General features: G+C 38.3%; 1 protein-coding gene across 1 annotated transcript in view; it reads left to right on the plus strand.

Annotated features, from left to right (window-relative positions):
- Nucleotides 1-18,085, plus strand: part of BLNK (B cell linker) — an 85,997-nt gene that overhangs the window by 20,088 nt on the left and 47,824 nt on the right. The window contains exon 3 of the mRNA XM_059477023.1: nt 6,405-6,451. Coding sequence (XP_059333006.1) covers nt 6,405-6,451 — 47 coding nt within the window. The remainder of the gene's footprint in view (nt 1-6,404; nt 6,452-18,085) is intronic.

Below are 18,085 nucleotides of genomic sequence, written 5' to 3' on the forward strand. Positions count from 1 at the left end.
TTAGATTGGCAGGTTTTTAACTAAAAGCATGCCTGAGGAAAAAAATAACAGCAGCACTCCATGAGGGATGACAAATCCACAGCAGCCCAAGAAACCCAATCTCAGCAGTTGTATTTACAACAAGCACATCCTGAATATATTCCCTTGCTACCACCACTGCCAGCAACACAACTACATTTGTACTATGAAAGGTTTTATATAAACCAAACAGAGGCACCTGCTCTGAAATCTTAGAGATCTCATGTATATTAACAATTCTGGTGCCACTAGCATGCTTCCACAACTTTGGAAAGGTCCCAGAGGTAAGAAGCAGCCCCAGGGAGTGCAGACAAAGTCAGAGTGACTTTGCACACAGCAATTGGCCTCATGTCATTGCAACAGCTCCCACTCAGACCCAAAAGGTCAGAAGCTTATTAGGGCTCTTAAGCACCTGCAGTGGATTACCAGGTTCAGGACAGACAAGATTGCATCTCCCAGCTCTGGCTGGCACAAGTGTTAACAACCAATCTCATCCTTAGAAAGGAGCTCTGCAGCAAACAGCATTGCTGCTCAGCTCTGCTTTCCACTAAAGCAGCAGGCTCGCCTATCTGAAATGACAGCTGCTGTTTCTTATACCACTTCTATAACTGTGACTCAAGTCTCACTGCAGAATGTCAACATTTGTGTTCAACAAATATGATTCACCATGTTTTGAAAGTAACAGAAATGGAATGTAGAGGCAGCATATGATTCACTCCAGCCTTGAAACTGCACAACTGCACAAACACACATTGAATTAGAATTATGCTACCAACATCTTTTATCTCTGAAATATTTGCAACAATTATTATGAAATGAGAAAACTGTAAAATAAACACAACCAGAAATAAATCAATATAGTTTGACAATTCTTGCCACAAACTGCTAACCCAGAAAAAATAATCTATGAATTTTTTCCTCCCACTTCTAATTACAATTTCACTGAAGCACACTTCCTTTCCTTCTTCCTTCAGATTTGTCTTTGTCTTCACCCAGTCTTCTAATGCTGATCTCTTTCATTTTATAATCTGGGAGATAGCTTTGAATTAAGCTTTTATATTTTTCCATGTTCATTTTAAATTGCACCATTTGACTGTAGGTATGGTGCCCCTAAGCCATGTTTTTAAAAATAATTGATATTTCATTTTTGCATATCTTTGCTTGTTATTAGTAATTTATTCATTATGTATATAACGGCACTGGAGGCAAAGATAAATTAGAGTCTCAGTGGGGCAGGCATGCAGAGTTTTACCAAGGGATTTTTTTCTTCAAAGACACAAGCCAGACAAAAGAGAAAAGCAAAATATTTTTGAATGCCCTTTGAACCAAAATGTGAATTAGAAATTAATATATTAACCATGATTTAGCAAATAAAAATGAGAATTTTTTAAGCATATGTCTATGTGCTTTATTGATTCAGAGCCCACATGCCTTGCCTGAATTCAGGTGAGATCTCAGTTTTGGCCATAAATTCCTGCTTCCTCTCCCAGAGGAGCTTACACTCATGAGTAATGCCACACCTGAGAAGCACATCACAGCTCTGAGGCCAGACTTCTGTTCATTCACTGGAGGTCTAAGAATGGTATCTCCAAACAGTTTCCCAATTGACCCTGAAGTTCTGTAACCCTTACTGTCACCTTCTTTTTTTTTAACCCTCATGCCCCTTTCAACCTTTTCTCCTCTAATGAATGTGTTCATCAGTTCTCTAGCATGAGGCCATGCATACACAAAGATGACTCACAACCTGGCATTATACAAGCAAGATATTACTAAAAGAAGCAAGATTTAGTTTGAATGCTCTGTAAAACCCAGCTAAAGTACAAAGAACTGCGATTTTAGTATGTAATATAGTTACAATCTGTTAATCTGCTCTGCAGACTGGTCTCACTGTAAAGCCATTTTGCACAAAGTGCTATTGCTACCACTAGATGTCAGTTTTACACACTTAAAAATGGCCAATTCCCTTAAAAATAGTAATTCTCCATTCACAATAGAAACAGCTCTATATTATGCAATTCTTTCTGAACTGACCTTTAATTTGAAGTGTCTCACATTTTATTTACCTTCTCTCCACTTCTTCCCCAGCCCCTCGGGGCATAGCTCTCCTTTATTAAAGAAAAAAAAAAACTCCGCTATGCATTTATTCCATGATTTGCTCAGTCTGAGACACTGGCAGTTTTTGCCAGATGTCACTGACAAAAGTCTATATCTCAGATTGTGTCTCTAGAGGTCAGCACTGAAATCTTACTTTTATTCCCCAGAGATATTTTTATATTCCATAAGGACACTTCTACTAAGAAATGCCATTACATTTCTTTACTAAGAAATGCCAAAGTACTTACAGATAGGCTACCATGCCAGTTAATAAGGAATATCATTGATATGGCTTATTACAATTTTATGATTTTTCAGATTTTCAGTTATATTGACTGACTGCCTAAATGCAGATAGATTTTATTTATACTTCAAATCTCTGTCTCTCAAGAGTCAAAAACATAGCTGTACATTCCTCCAATCTCCTACAAGGGCTCTTTACAGGTGTTTTTCTTAAGAAGATTTTTCATTAGCTAGCCTTAAAATAAACTTGGTCATACTGAATACAGAACTTCTATATTATGCATTTACTTTATCACAAAATGGAATTGCTTTTTGTCAAGTAGATCTGTCTTTACTTCCTTGTGCAAAAAAAAAGATCGTTGAAGAAAATTGGGATGAAGTCAAATTCATTATACATTATTACAGTCAAATATATGTATACTCCACAGAAAACAACAAAGCTCTCCAAAGCTCAGAACTGGCAAAGTTACAGAATGTAGCTCTGAGTTTTTACAAAGTAATGACAAGACTGTCGCCTTTCATGAAGCTGTACTGTCCAGATATTGACAGTTTAGCTAGCAACACACTTTGTTTGTTTATCATAATGTCAAAGGAATCCCCCCACCCTCATTCACATCAAAATCTGATGTTTTCAAGCTCCTACTGATCCTTCACAGCTCTCCTGGACTGCTCAAGGTATTCTTTGCACGTGCAGCCATAACCATCTCATACAAGTGCTTGCCTACCAGCAAGGGGAGGAAAGCAAGGAAGGGGAAAGGTATACATCAATGAACTTCAAAACAGAGTTGAAAACACTGTATCATGCAATCAACTCTATCAACAATCTTCTCCAAAGACATCCAAAAACTTGTTTATACAGCAACTCCATTGAAACCATCTCTTTGCACAGTCTCAGCAATGTAAAAGCATGGCAGAAAACCTCCGAGGCAAAGATGGAATCCGAAACACATCCAGTGCCATGGCTGCTGACAGAAATGTTCATGACTTCCTTAGAAAAGCGCCATGGCTGGGGCAGATGAGGGTGTTGTATGTGCTACATTTTGTGTTGCTACGTTCTGCTCCATTCCCTTTGCCTTCCTACCACACTCACCATCCCTTATCCACCTACCAGGCATCCCCAGGACTGCAAAATGCCCTAAATCCCACCCAGCCACAGCATGTGAGCCACCTGCACCCACACTGCTCCCTCCACAGAAGCAGAGCACCTCAGACACGCCAAACTGCTCTGCATGCACTGCACAGTCCATGGGCATGAGCCAGTCCAAAGCTCTCCAGGTGAAAATCCACAAAGCCCCCTGTGCACCCACAGCTCCAGACTTTACAGATCATACCTGCTCTCTGCTTTTGATGCAAGGCAGCCTCTCCGTCAGCACCCATGGTGGCAGGTACCTACAGCAGGATGGGCTCTTTTTTATGTACTAAATTATATATTATATATTTTTAAATTATCAATTTCTAATATTATATATTTTAATATTATATATTAATACTATATATATTTATATGCTTTCTAAATTATAATTATGCTTTAATATAAAATTGTAAACATAAAACCCAAAAAACAAACCAAACACACACAAAAAACCAACCAAACAAAAAAAAAGAAAACAAAACAAAAAAAAACCCTTAAGAACAATCTGTCCCTTTATTTCCTCATTGTAGATTTGACAACACAAATCCGTCCAGGAAAAAAACGACTTTAACTTCTTCTTTATCACACGTACTCATTTGCAACTTATTCCATTCATGCCAATATGAATCACTAACAATGTATATCATGAGCAACAACAGAAGCAATGGTTAATTAAAACCTGGAAGCGTTAGTCATCTTCCTACAGAAGTTACCATGTAATTTCAAAAGTGTTGAGGTTTGCAAGATATTTTTGTACTCTTTCCTAGGACCAGAATTCTGCTGCTAAAGAGCAGCAGCAGTTCTTAGTTTCAATCAATCATGCATTTTACTGAAGAAGGAAAAAAGAAAAAACTTTCAGCTGGACTCATAGATATCAATCATCTCAAACCTCAGAGAGACACATTGCTTGATCCCTTCATTGAAGATTGTCCTGGGGAGGAGAAATAGGTTAAAACTCTCTCAATAAAACATTCTTCAATAAGGGAATGGCTCAGATCCATTGCTTCCTTCTCTACCAAGCTCCACTGCAAGTTCTAAAAGTGCCTGATCTAACCATACACACAGCACTTGCCTGTGTGGAAAGGCAGCTGTGCTTAGGCAGCACATTCCAAAAAACAGCATCTTGGGAAGACTGAAAGTTACACAAAGATATTTCCCTGAAATCATCAAGCCCTTATACCCCAGCAATCTTTATACGAACAAGTAAAGGTTTAAATACTCTATTTTGCAAAGAAAAGGGAGTGAACAAGAATCAAACCTTTGCAACAAAAAGCATAGCTGCCTCCTCTTCTTACTTACAAAGTGCAAGAGGAGGTGAGGAAATGGCCCTGCTCTGCTGGTCATTGATATGCAGAGGCAATGGGGTGAATCACTGCTACAGCTGATGAAGCCAAAGGAGCCCAGATGGGCCTGAATGGCAATCACACAGTTCAATGCAGCTTTAAATTTCCTCAGGAATTTGGTGATTTCTAGATCTGCTGGATCATCTGCTAAGTACCATATCCACTACATGTAGATATGCAGCTGCTTTTTGTTACAGTATAATTACAGGCTAAGTATTAAATGTAGGGGCTTCTCTACTGTCTGAAATGGCATATTTTCCCAACAAATATGTCAAAGAAATGCAGAGATTCACTGGGATTGAAATATAGACTGAGGAAATATGTTTTCTCTGGGAATGTGCATGTCCTCCACTTGATCTTCTCTCATTCACTTATTAGTGTCTCCACTTGTATGCCTGATACAAATCCATCTGTCATGCTGATGAGATGGTGAGAGAAAAGGCAAAATAGCTTGGTTTGGGACTGATGGCTGGGACATTATTCAGAAAAAACAGATCTGGGCAAACACCAGTCATACCACAGTGAACTCACTATCACTGAGTTCACTGGAAAGTATCTATTTCAGAGATTTCACATCCACTATAGGTACACCTAGAAAGTGTCAGGAAATACACAAATTAATTTGCTTTTCCCAAGACAAAAACAGATGGAGGGTTAGAATTGTATCTATTAAATGGACATGTTTTCAGCCTGACCTATCCTCTGCTGAAATCTATGCTGGAAAAGGGGGCATTTTAGCATTAGGTTTCTGGACTGAAAGTGTGCAATCCCACCCCTGGTCTTAGTACAATCCAGAGACTGCACTGGAAATTTTGCACTAAAGAAAAACCCACAGATATAAAAAGGTTTTACTTAGACTAACTTAAAACTCTGACTTGAGAAGTTTGCCTGCAAGTTGTGCACTAGCTTGAACATCAAAAGACCTGCATGAACTCCTTGTTCACATTGAGGTGAGAGGTATATAGAGCTACACAAACTATTGAAATCATTTGGGGAAACTCTTTCCAGTACCTGCATTAGCTAGTTCAGCATTAGAATGGGCACTTATGTGCCAAGGTAGTACTCTACAAATTCTATTTCTTTTTCATCACCAGCTCTTCATGGGTTGAGAAGTCATGCAGAACTTTAGAACAAGAAGAGAGCAAACATGAGGTTAATAATATCCCAGCAATTGTTAAAGTATCTTCCACTCAGCCATTGTTATACTAATCTGCTGATTTGAGTGAAAAAAATACAAAGAAATTCTGTGATGAAGTGACCATATTAAATGGCTTGCTTATCACTTCTTGAAAGATTCATTAACCCACCTAATTTAATCTGCCACATGCCTGGTAAAATTCCAGTTTAGCAATGTAGCCTCTACTACCAGCTTTCTAGAAATGTTACAACAGGCTAATAACAAAAAGTTAAGCATTAACCAAGATGGGACAAGCATGTAGCTACTGAACTAAAAACTGTTTTTTCAGGTCTTTCCTTTGTTCATTTTTTAAAATATCATGTATTTCACTACTTGAATTGCTCTTGATTAAAATGATCTCCATTTAATTTAAAAAACTTGTTTTCTGTCTTTTCAGAATGCATCAGAATATGAGCTGAGCAGATTCAAAACAATGCACCAGCCGTAAGTTTCTCATTATTTTCCACTTCCCCATTGAATGACTAATACACTTCTACCCTGACAGTTGCTCTGTTAATAAATCAGGAAAAATGAGAATTGAAACCTCCTGATCACGTGAACTTTAACATTGACAGGGTGGGACTTCCTCAGGATTAGGATCCAGGAATATTTACAAGAGCTATGGTTCAGATCACCTGATGGGAAAGTCTCTTCTGCACCTCTCTGCAGATGCTGGATGTTATTCTTCCTCAGAGCAGAAAGGGGCAAACATGATATTAGTAAAAGTACAAGTTCAACCTATTCCAGAACATAAAGGCTCTTTGCTTGTATTGTATTTGAGGTCAAATTTTCATCTGCTACTTAGGGATTAATTTAAGCGATCAGTTCAACAAAGTGCTATGTTGAAAGTAATTTAACTAGAATTTAAATATAGTACTGAATAAGCAAATATAGATATAACAGATGAGAAATGCCTTCATATAACTTGTGACAAATCAAGTCTGTTTCAAAGGATATCCTTAATGTTCAAACATATTATTTCTCTTGTAGTACTACACAGAAATAATATTAGGGAATTTTCTCTATGAGCCAGTGAAACCAAGAAGACATCAGTTTAATATAATGTGTTGCTGTTCTTCACCTAATGGTTGTTACTATTCCATGTAGTTTTCCCCTCCATCACTAGGTGGGAAAACATTGATCAATTTGCAAATTGTTTTCTGAATTCCACTCTATTGGTAAGAAACTGGATAAGCTTGAAGGCATTTTTACCCAATAAATTCCTATTCCTATTGATAGGAATTCATTGAGAGCATAGGTAAATATTCTTCTGGGTTTAATTTAATAATTTACTAGGTAAGTAAAAAAATGAATGGACTTTCTTGCAAAGCACTTTAGTCTAACAGGACATCATTTTGAGAGAAAATGTAGAGAGAAAGTCAACCAAGGATACATTTTCTCTTTCTGACATACATGAATCTGATCTGCTAAAATATTGGGGCAAACATTGAACTTAGGCCAAGAGTTGCACTTCTAGTGATGTGAGCATTCAAGCTTTGAATCCTCAAATTGTATATTGGAATAATAAAAGTGTTTTGCCATTTGAATTCCACGGTCCAAAGCATTAAAATTCCTTAAATGCACAGTGTGGATGTCATATCCTCAGTACCAACTTCCAATCTAAAATGTGTTACTCTTACATCGTACTACTTGCTATTGCAAAAACTGCCTGAGTTTCCAGCACTCTCAGTTTAACTGGAGACACTGAGTCTACATTGATACACCTAACACAGACCAGCTGGCCTGTTCCAGCATGTTCACACAGCAGGTAATTCCCAATGGACCAAGACACTGAGGACAGACAAACAGAAAATTAATAATTGCCAGACACAGTGGGACTGAGATCCTGTGTTTCTCCTGGCTGTGTTCAGAGCTTCAGGTCTCTGCCTTGATGAAAGTTTCTTCATGGGGATTCATCAGGCAGGAGTTAAGCTCTCTGACCACCAGCAAAAGCTCTTTGCCTTTCCTATTCCAGTTCAACACTTGATATTCTTGTTTTCCACAAGATTTTGAGTCCACAAGGCTGTGAGTGCCCTTTGAGCTAAAACACAGAGTTATTCCCCATTCTGCTGGGACATCTCATGACAGAGGTAGCAGGAGCAATCTGCAGCCATGCGTGGGTGTGCTTCCCTGCCCTCTGCACCAAACACCTCCAACAACTTAATGCAAGGCTCTTTTCCCTCCAGCCAGTACCATGCTTGTTCTCTAAGGGGAAAAAAATTGTCTAGGCAAAAAAGACAAAATGGTTTATCTGGAAAGAGTTTATCATAGTAATTCTGTTTTGATACCCTTAAGTAAACATTTTTTGCTCTACGCTTCTCATGAAATTTCTTGCCATATTCTTTTGAGTTTACTGTGTCAATGTTGGCTTTGACAGCCTAATGACAGCCCCATATAAACTAGTTCCCACCTACACTTGAAGCCACAGGTGTACCTAGATTGTTTCTGAGAAACTACTGGATGTTAAGGTGAAATTACCAAGGTGCAGTCTCTACTAGTGTCTTGCCCTACCTCTGAAATTCAATAATGAAATATTTTCCTCCCCACTTGCTAAACTGTATCAGAAGAGAGGTCCTGCTTTAAAACACAGAACAGCAGAGCAGTGAGTCACTAGTCCAAACCCTCTCTGGAGCTGCCAAGGTTGTGCAACAAACTGCTCTCACAGGTTTACATGTTTGCAGCAATCCCAACAGCATGTTGAAATCTCGAGCTCTGCTTAAAGCCTTTCCTCCTGCACAAGCACCATTGTACTTTTCACTCCACACAGCAGACTCAGCTGATAAACTCTCACCCTGAAAGCCTGAGATCACCCAAAGCACTGAACCAGCTCACTCTCAAGAATGCCAGTACAACTGCACTTTCCAGATACTTCCCCTGAGAGCAGTTTCAAATCCTACTGATTCCAGTCCTGGGCCCCTTTAGTCAGTGCTAACATTTATGCCAGGGAGAACACTCTATAGAAAAACATCAAGCTACATTCAGGAGCACTTTTTAAGAGAGTGCAGGTGCCATAATCAACCTTATACCACAGATACACAAGAATCCTGGAACTTAAGGCCCTTCCAAACACACTGTCTTGCTGTGCAAATAAGATTGGTACTTATAACTGTATCCAGCCAAACCCAGCATATAGGCTATAACTCAATTACAAACATCCAAAATTTGGAAGCATATCTCAGAAAGAAATGTAATTACAGCTTCATCACCTCAGTGTAGATATTCCAAGACTTACAGTATCAGATGTTTATGCAGAAGTTTTTTCATAATGCTTTCAGTCTACCCAAGTTTCATTTTCCCAGGGACCGTGAAATTAAAAGGCTGCCTTTATAGCTAATGTGATTAGAAATTCATCCCAGATCAAACTCAGAATAAACTTTGCTCTCAGCTCGGGAGCTCTGGGGGCTACTTTACAAAATCAGGATTGAAATCTTTCATCACAAAATCAGTACTTTCTATCACATGCTAATTCAGAAGCCTGTTCTGGGCGTGACAGATTGCCAGGTAAATGAGAAATCCTCACCTGCAAATCAGGTCTGAGGTGTCAAGTCTTGAGTTTACCATTTGTATATAGCAACATGCAGTTATGGAAGATCCTGGGTAATAAGTGAGCTGAGTTGCAGAACACATAATTACAAGTTCTGTGTAATTATGGTGTGGGCAGCATTTGATCTTCTTTGCTTGAAATAAACATCTATCAATTTTCACTTCTGTGAAAAATGTTAATACTTTATTCCACCAGGAATTTATAGCATATGCAGAAAAAATAGCTGGTTTTAAATCATGTAAGTATTCTATAATTGATTTCTAGATGAGTTTCTAACATCTTTTTTATTTGATTTGATCATAATTTTTAAGAACTCCAAACAGAAATTTTCCATCCTTGCCTTCCAAGAACAGGCAATGTCTTTTCCTGTATCATATGAATAAATTCTCAATTGTAAGAGCTGTTACATACCAGGAAAGTACTTTTCTAGTAATGCTGAGGTGTTCCACTTGAGATGTCTGAACTTGCATAGTTCAAACTACAAGAACTAGAAATGTTACACATTAACATATTTTTCTGTTCTCCCCTCTCCGCTCACATTTTTTATTTCTTTATTATTAAGGTAAACAACTTAATGTGGAAAATTAACTTTTCAGCTTTGACACAGACATCAACACTTACATACACTTAATCAAAGACAATTCCTAACAAAAATATGAATAAAACTAATGAGATTTCTATGACAACTAGGGTGTTTCCTTAAAAAAAGCATAAAGAGCTTTTGCTGTCTCTTTAAGTAAGATCCAGCAGTACAGACATCTTGTCTTGTTCAGACAATCTGCATTTGGACTTTCCCCAGTCCATAGAAAGCTTTCAACTGAAAAACAAAGGAAGTAGATTACTTCTATTCCAATACTTAGTAAGCAGGAAAGATTTTCCTCTATCCTTGGGATAATCATAATGTTTTCTTATTATAATATATCCTTCAAATACCATTACACATTAAAATTAATGTTCAGGACAATTTATAAATTAGAAAATTATAGAGTTAGTGAACCTTGCCCAATCACTTTTCATGCTACCCTACCATGCTCAGCCATCTATGGAATGTCATTAGAGGGGATGAGGGTAAAATTTTTAAGTGTTTCTTTAATATTGAAACTATGCTCATTTTTAGGGACCTTCAGTAAGATAGATCAGAGGTACACTTCAATAACAGTGAGAGACTAAAGACCTGTCAGCCCTCTTTGAAGAGCAAGAGTGGATCAGCCTCTGAGAACAAAGCCCATGCTGGTCCAGGCAGAGGGACTGTAACACCCAGCTTCATCTCACTAAGTTTTTGTGAGGGTAGATATCTTTCCCTTTTTTAATACCCTAAACCAGCCTAAACAGCAATGCAATATCAGTCACACAGCAACTCAATTTGGGTACCAAAATTCAAATAAATGGGTCATCTGTTTGGGGCATGTATGCAAATGACCTGCTTAGGTTTCCACACAAAGGCAGAAGCAAAGACCCGAAATGGAAGCTGTTGCCCAAATCACAAACCACTTCTTCACCAACATCATATTTCTGGGCAGGATCCCTTTCCTCCACCCTGTCCGTTGATGTGCTTTCCTTTTCTCTATTACATATGTGCACTCAGACCACAGAGAAGAGGCTGTTGTAGTTTCAAATCATTGGTCTTTCTTCCCTTTTAGAGAATCATATTTCTTAGTCAGAAAGTGCTGCACCTGGGACTCAAAACCAGAAGAAAATAACTTCTGACTCATTCAAGCAATGAAGTGTGAAGGGCCATTAATTTATAATCTCATTTTACCAGGATTCCACATGTGCCCCAGCTCAAGTACACACTGGGCAGAAAAAAGAACAAATGTCTGGGCTCATTTTGCTCCAAGTGTCCAAACTGGAGTCCTCTCAGTTTTTGGAAGAAATAAAATATTTAATTTACAGCATGTTATCAACATATATTTATGCTCTCTGCAGGAGGGACATGTCATTCTTCTTGCTTTAGACTAGCCTCTGTGAAAATGAGTGAAAACACAACCTCTTTTTGCTTTTGTATAAGCATGTGGAGAGCGTCATTCAATAGTTCATAAGTTTATGCTGTGATGTCAGGGGGTCTACACACTATTGCTAAGATAGTGGAGGAAAGTATTAAACCAAATAATGTAAACTTTTTTCAGTTCAGAAATGAGAAAATAACAGGTTGAGATAATACTAAGCAATTAAAACAGCAGTACTTAAAAATGGGGTCATCAAGACAAGCAAAGTAGAGAAGGTACAAGATAAGCTGCAAGGAGAAGTTAAGGGACCATGGCAGGAGGGTCAGATGCAGCTGCAAGCCAGACAGTTGGGGCTGCAGCAACCAGACACTTGAAACAGCTTCAGAGGAGGCTGCTCAGTGCAGCTGGGCTGGAAAAGATGAAGTGCGCTTGGTAGGAATGCCACAGCAGCCCCTTGTGCAACAGAATTCAAGACCTGAAACCCAACTGTCTGAAACCCATAGAATTAACAAGTTTGCCAAAAATACATATTTCAAAGATTTCCCCCCAAAAATGCAGAAATTGTGTTCAGCATGCAAATAAATACCTTTTTACTAGCACCTTCCTTAAAAAGTCCCTTTCCAGGAGCAAACAGTGGGAGGAGTGTAGGATTGCCTTAGTAACAGCACAGACACTGACATGGCAGCACTCGTGCATAACTGCATGCAGATGCACTGACCCCCATCAACACATGACTCAGGGCATCACAGAGCCTCTCTGGATGGATCACCTGCAACCACCCAAATACAGACAGTACCATAATGTACATATTTACTAAATTATGAGTCATGAGCACCTTCATCCTGGCCTTCTCATTGTCAATGCTTCAGAGCACCTGTGTGCTTGCAGTGGGTGCAGGAGGGACTGAGGAGCTGCCATCCAGCACAGGAGCTGCTCAGCTGCCAGAAGCAGGGACACTGCTCCAATGGATGCTGCACAGGACCAGAACAGCAGCTTTCCTGCAGGATGCCACAGTTCAGGACTACTCACACCATGTCTTCCCGGTTATTTTATCAAGCTCCTGGAGGACAGAGGCATTAAAGAACATTCTCCATAGTAGGGAAAGAGGTCAGTCTCCCTGCCCAAATCTGTTTTGGTCTGGACTGAGACTGCTGCTAAAAATGATAATGGAACAGTGTTACATAATCTGTCTTTAAAAATATTTTATTTTATTCTTCCACAAGCCATGCCTAATTTTTCAAACCCTGACAATCTCCTTCTGTTTCTAATAGCCAAGAATTCTGGGAAGAAAAACAAAAGGAGATTTCATGTATTTTACAGTTCTTATACTAGCTTTTCTACCTACTGCCATGCCATTGCACATTTTAGGTACTCTCCAATGATATCCTTGACAGAGCATTGGGTCTCAGCTTCTTCTTCACAATTCTGGCACTGAGTTTGACAGACACCTGCTACCACAATTCTATCATTTCTCCTATTTAGTTCCTCACTGCACAGTTTAATGGCTTTTTATTATTTTACCAAGCTCTCAGAATACAGACTAAAGCTAAAAATATGTTACCATTTCAATTAACATACCTTACCATGCATTTCACAAGTGGAATCAATCCTTTTTCCTAAATCACTGATCTGGCTGATATCATTAATTACCTTTATCAGTATATTAGTTCCTCATTTCATTCCTCTGGCTCAGGGAATAATCTGAAGAAATACACAAGAATATTAGACATTTCCATACTGTTGCTTCCATTAACAGATACTACAGCTCAAGAACATAAAAGTAAAAGAATTATTTGTATTGCTTGGAATGTCAACATGAATTACCAGCTATATTCCTTTTATGTTACTGGTACAAATATTGTTCACATATAGCCCACAAATAGATTTAAATACACTCTGAAAAGACATTCCAAAGTCAATTATTTCTTAGTATAAATTTTTATTTTTAATGAAATAGAAGTATGATTCACATGTATAGTTTTAGAGGTAATCTCTGCTAGATTGTCCCTTTCCAGGGATTAATTCCAAATTACAGATAAACCAACAAATTTCAACAATTTCAGCTTTTAACCAAAAGCAGTACTATTTATGTATCATATACCTCCATGCATTGGTATTTCATTGGGTTTTCTCTTAAAAACAAAAAAAGGCAGCTAAGTAAATACTGAAAAATAACAACTGTAGCTAATTTCTGATCACAGACCTTACAGATAATGTCTTTCAAGCAACACTTTTCTATCATCACCAAGATGACTATAGCTTCATATCCTCTGTTAATCACAGTGAATAGTGGGAATAAATCCATCAGGATTAAAGAATTCAATGCTCCTGAACCAGCCTAAGGCAAAACCAACACATCTGTATACATCTATACCTGTCATGTACCTTTTCGAGTCCACAGGATGGAGCACCACTTTCTGGACAGATTTGAAGTGCTGTTCAGTCACAACCAATGCCCCAAGAACATTTTGAAGCACAGCCCCAGGGAATAGCTCCAGCAGACACCCAGGCTTAGGCTTAGAACTCATTCTACACCAAGCTCAAAATGTCCTTCCTTTATCAGCATTTCTTTCTACTCTGACATCCTTGTGCATCAGCTTCCTTAAAGCAAAGCAGTTCTGGGCCAGCTCCAAGGTGGGTGCCAGGTGACATTTGTGACAGCCGGTGCTCGAGGAAGGAAAGAAGGAGGGGATGGATTTGGGTGGGCACCTCCACACCCGTGTGTGAACTGTCACTGCTGGGCTGCAGTGACACCCCACTCACCACCTGAAACAAACAAAATTGCACAGTGCACTACTACTCAGGTAATATCAGTTCCACCAGGAATCAGCATAGTAATAGAAATCTATCATTTCTTTAGAAGCCTCATGATACTCTGAGTAGTTTTTTTCATACAAGGAGCAATTCTCCTGTGAACAGAAGAATGAAAGTTAACTGGCATCAAGGAAAGGTTAAGCTTGAAAGAAATCACAATGCCTAAGGAAAAGGTACCTTAAAAACCAATAACTTCTCTTTGGAACACTCTACTGTATCAGTATTGTCTTCCTATTTGCTAACTAATACAAATATTTTCTATCAAAAGCTATACAAAGATCATACATCTTGTGAGTAGTTTCAAATTACAAACAGTGCAATCTAGTCTGCACTATCAGTCTGCTTATAAACACAATTCTGACTCAACACCATTATGACAAAATGAACAGGACTGTTTCAAATGTATGACATAACCCTAGATATCTACAATACAGAGAAAGGTGTTAAATATCTAAATCCATGCTGGAGATGTTGATAAAATTCACTAACAACCAGACATTAAAAATCTTGTAGAGCTATCACCTATGCATATTATTCCTAAACTAATAGTCAGAAACTTTCTTCCATCACAAAATACTTTAGTTGGTAATTTCCTCACTGCAGAGACCTTCTTGTTCTCTATTATAACACTATATAAAAAAGGGAAGATTGTTTATAAATAATACAATGGAGTATAATGGATATTCAAATTCACATATGTGTGTTTCTTTACGTGTAGACTTCTGTCATATTTTCTTTCTTCTTTCCTTTCTGAATATTGTATTTTCCCTTTGTATTTTAAAACTGAAGGGAAGTTATTCTGAAATCCAGTGTTTGATAGTAAACATAGACTTTTTGTCCCAATATCCTGTGGGAGGGGAAAGATGAAGAATCATATGACCACAAACTTGTAAAGTAACTCTTTTAAATTATGTACTATGGCAATAAATGCTTCACATTAGGATCTATAAAAATAATAACCCTCTCTGATATAGTGTTGGACTCCAATTCATCTGCTACATTTTTGTGATCTTAATGCAATTAAAGTTACCAACTGTGTAAACATATCCTTAGCAACAATCCACAAAATTTGTAGCTGTAGACAACAGAAAAAATTCATGGCTGTAGTTACAAGTCTGAACAATTTTTCTCAACACAAGAGAGAATTCCATTAAAATGTATCTCTTTGGTCATAAAATGTTCTCTTGCTAATATTTCAAAGAGTAGTTTGATACTTATTAAGACAATAATTTCTTTCTTTAAAGAGTCTCCCATCTCCTTGATCATTTTACTGGGGTTTATTTAGGGTGGGGTTTTGTTGTTTGTTTTTTGTTTGTTTGTTTTTTGGGGTTTCTTTGGAAGGTGGTATTTCAAATCCACTACATTTTTGTGTGAAAAAAATTTTTGAAACTTTTTCTGTTCAGTGACCTCTCTGCTTCCAGAACACAGTGGCAGGCAATTCCAATTATCCAGGAAACAGGAGAGAGCAGTATTAAGCAGATGGAAACACATGAGAATAGAAAAGACTATAGATAAAATAATTTTTCCTGTTCTTAAGCTGGAATAGGAAAACGCTCAGACAGCATAATTATGGTCAGTGAAGTGCAGATTACCAAACTATGCCACCCACCAACCCTTTCCCTTTGGTTGTATGTATTACAGGCCAGTGCAGGAAAGAAGTGGTTTTAAAATTGTTAGTTTTTAAGCATTTTTCAGATACTGAAGGCATCCTGGTATGTGTAACAGCACTATACAAAAATGACCTTATTTCAAGACATTCCTTTAACTTTGAAATTTTAAAAATTTGTGCAGCCTTTTGTCCGTGTGAGCAATTTCATCAGCAGGGACACAAACATATTTAGACCATTCACCATCCATGCCTGAATGCTGAGTGATGCTCGTGCTGCAAAGAGCCCTGTGTCCCTGCACCCTCCCTCCCGTGGTTAGGCTCACAGTGGGACAAGCCGGACACTCAGGGGCATCTCCCTGGCAGCCACTCGTGATCCTGGAAGGGGATCAGGTTTGCAGCACTTGCAGAGCTGCTCCCGAGAGTCACCGTGGGTGTCAGCTGGCTCCAAGACAGGTCACTGCCTCTGAGACAATCTGATCTCAAATGCTTTGAGTTTGACGTTAAGTAATTAGTGTGTCTGTAGGAGCAATACTTGTGTTTCTGTATGCACATGAAACAGATGACAGTAAAACTGAAAAGCAGAAGTGCAGCTTTTTGCACAGTCCCCAGAGAAAGAAAACACATATTCTCAGCAGGTGCTAAAATGTGTTTGCTCAGAAGACTCTTCATGAGAAAATCCTACTAAATTTACTGTTTTCACATCTTTGCCTGCAGTACATGCCTACATGTATGACCTGTTTCCTCCAGTGAGCCTAATGACAAACCCAAATCCCATTCAATAAAATTTAGAGTTGCATTTTCAACTGCATCTTCTATTACTAGTACTGTAAGATCAGCTTTGAGCATGCCATTGGTATCCAAAATGATAAAGGATTAAAGTTTTAAGATTTCTAGGGCAGCTGATAGGAATCTTCCAAAATCAACACTGTGACATTGAGCTATTTGACCCACAGTGAGAAGACCAAAACTCCTGAAAATCAGTATTATGTAAAAACACTTGGGACAGAAATGTACTCTCTTCTCATCACATGTAATTCTCCCTGTACAAGAAGTGTTTCCTAGTTTAAAATGGCATATAAGCATCCTGGGAAAGGAGAAAATTCCATTGAACTAGATACTAGATTGGAAAAAAACAGAGATGTATTATTTTAAATAAAAAGCAGAACTATTTCACCTGTTTGTAGCAATCAGTAAGTAGCAAATATAGATAATATTATGAGAAATCATGTTCCATAAACTCATGTTTTCCAAATACCAGCTATGAGACACTGAATACTAAGTTATGTAGGCAGTGTGTTGACCAAAATAGAAATTGAGGGGGCAAAAACTATATCTAAATTGACATAGTTTTAAACAATAGAGTTTGAGTGCATTTCTGGCCCGGTATGAAGTACCACAAATTTGCATTCAGATCCATATGATCAAGCACAAAACCCTCACAGGCAGCATGTGACTGTCTACTGCTAATTTTCTGTTTCCCCTGCACTCTTCACTACCACAGCCCATTGCTAGCATATCTTCCTACAGATATTCTGAAAGTAGAAGAAATCAAATACATACAAAATATTATCAAACAGCACTTTTCTTTTAGGAAAAAAAAACGAGTTTGCAGCACAACTACAGATTCTAGTTTAGATTCACATGGTTTGTACTTGGGCTGTCTTCCGATGCAGATGGCACCAGTTTGGGCTATTTTCACTCCACAGCCATGAAAAAGAGAACTGTGGCAATCATTTCCTAACTTTCATGTGAACACAGACTGATCAAGCCAAATTCCTGTTACTGACCAGTTATATTTACATTCACATTACAGTGCTTCTATGGCTGGAGCTCTCTTTAGTGCTAATCTAGTAGCTCAGAGCTCAAGCAGTAGATGCCTCTCTTAAATAGAGTCCTTCATGTTTGAACACATACTGTCTTTGAAGCAATTATCAATCTAAGATTAAAGACAGCCTGTAGATATGGGCAGGGAGAAGTACCTCTGAGCTAGGTGAAACACTATGACCTCAAGGGAGTAAAATCAGACAGATATTTTGAAGTGAATTATCAATCATTTTACATACTGCTCAGGAGAGCTTATAGTGGAGCTCTGTTGCTGGGACTTCCTAAAAGAAAAGCCAAGCAAAAGCTCACAAAGCTGTCTTTTAAAGAGCAAATTGTGCAAT

This window comes from Ammospiza nelsoni, chromosome 8, assembly GCF_027579445.1.
Source record: "Ammospiza nelsoni isolate bAmmNel1 chromosome 8, bAmmNel1.pri, whole genome shotgun sequence".
Taxonomy (NCBI): Eukaryota; Metazoa; Chordata; class Aves; order Passeriformes; family Passerellidae; genus Ammospiza; species Ammospiza nelsoni.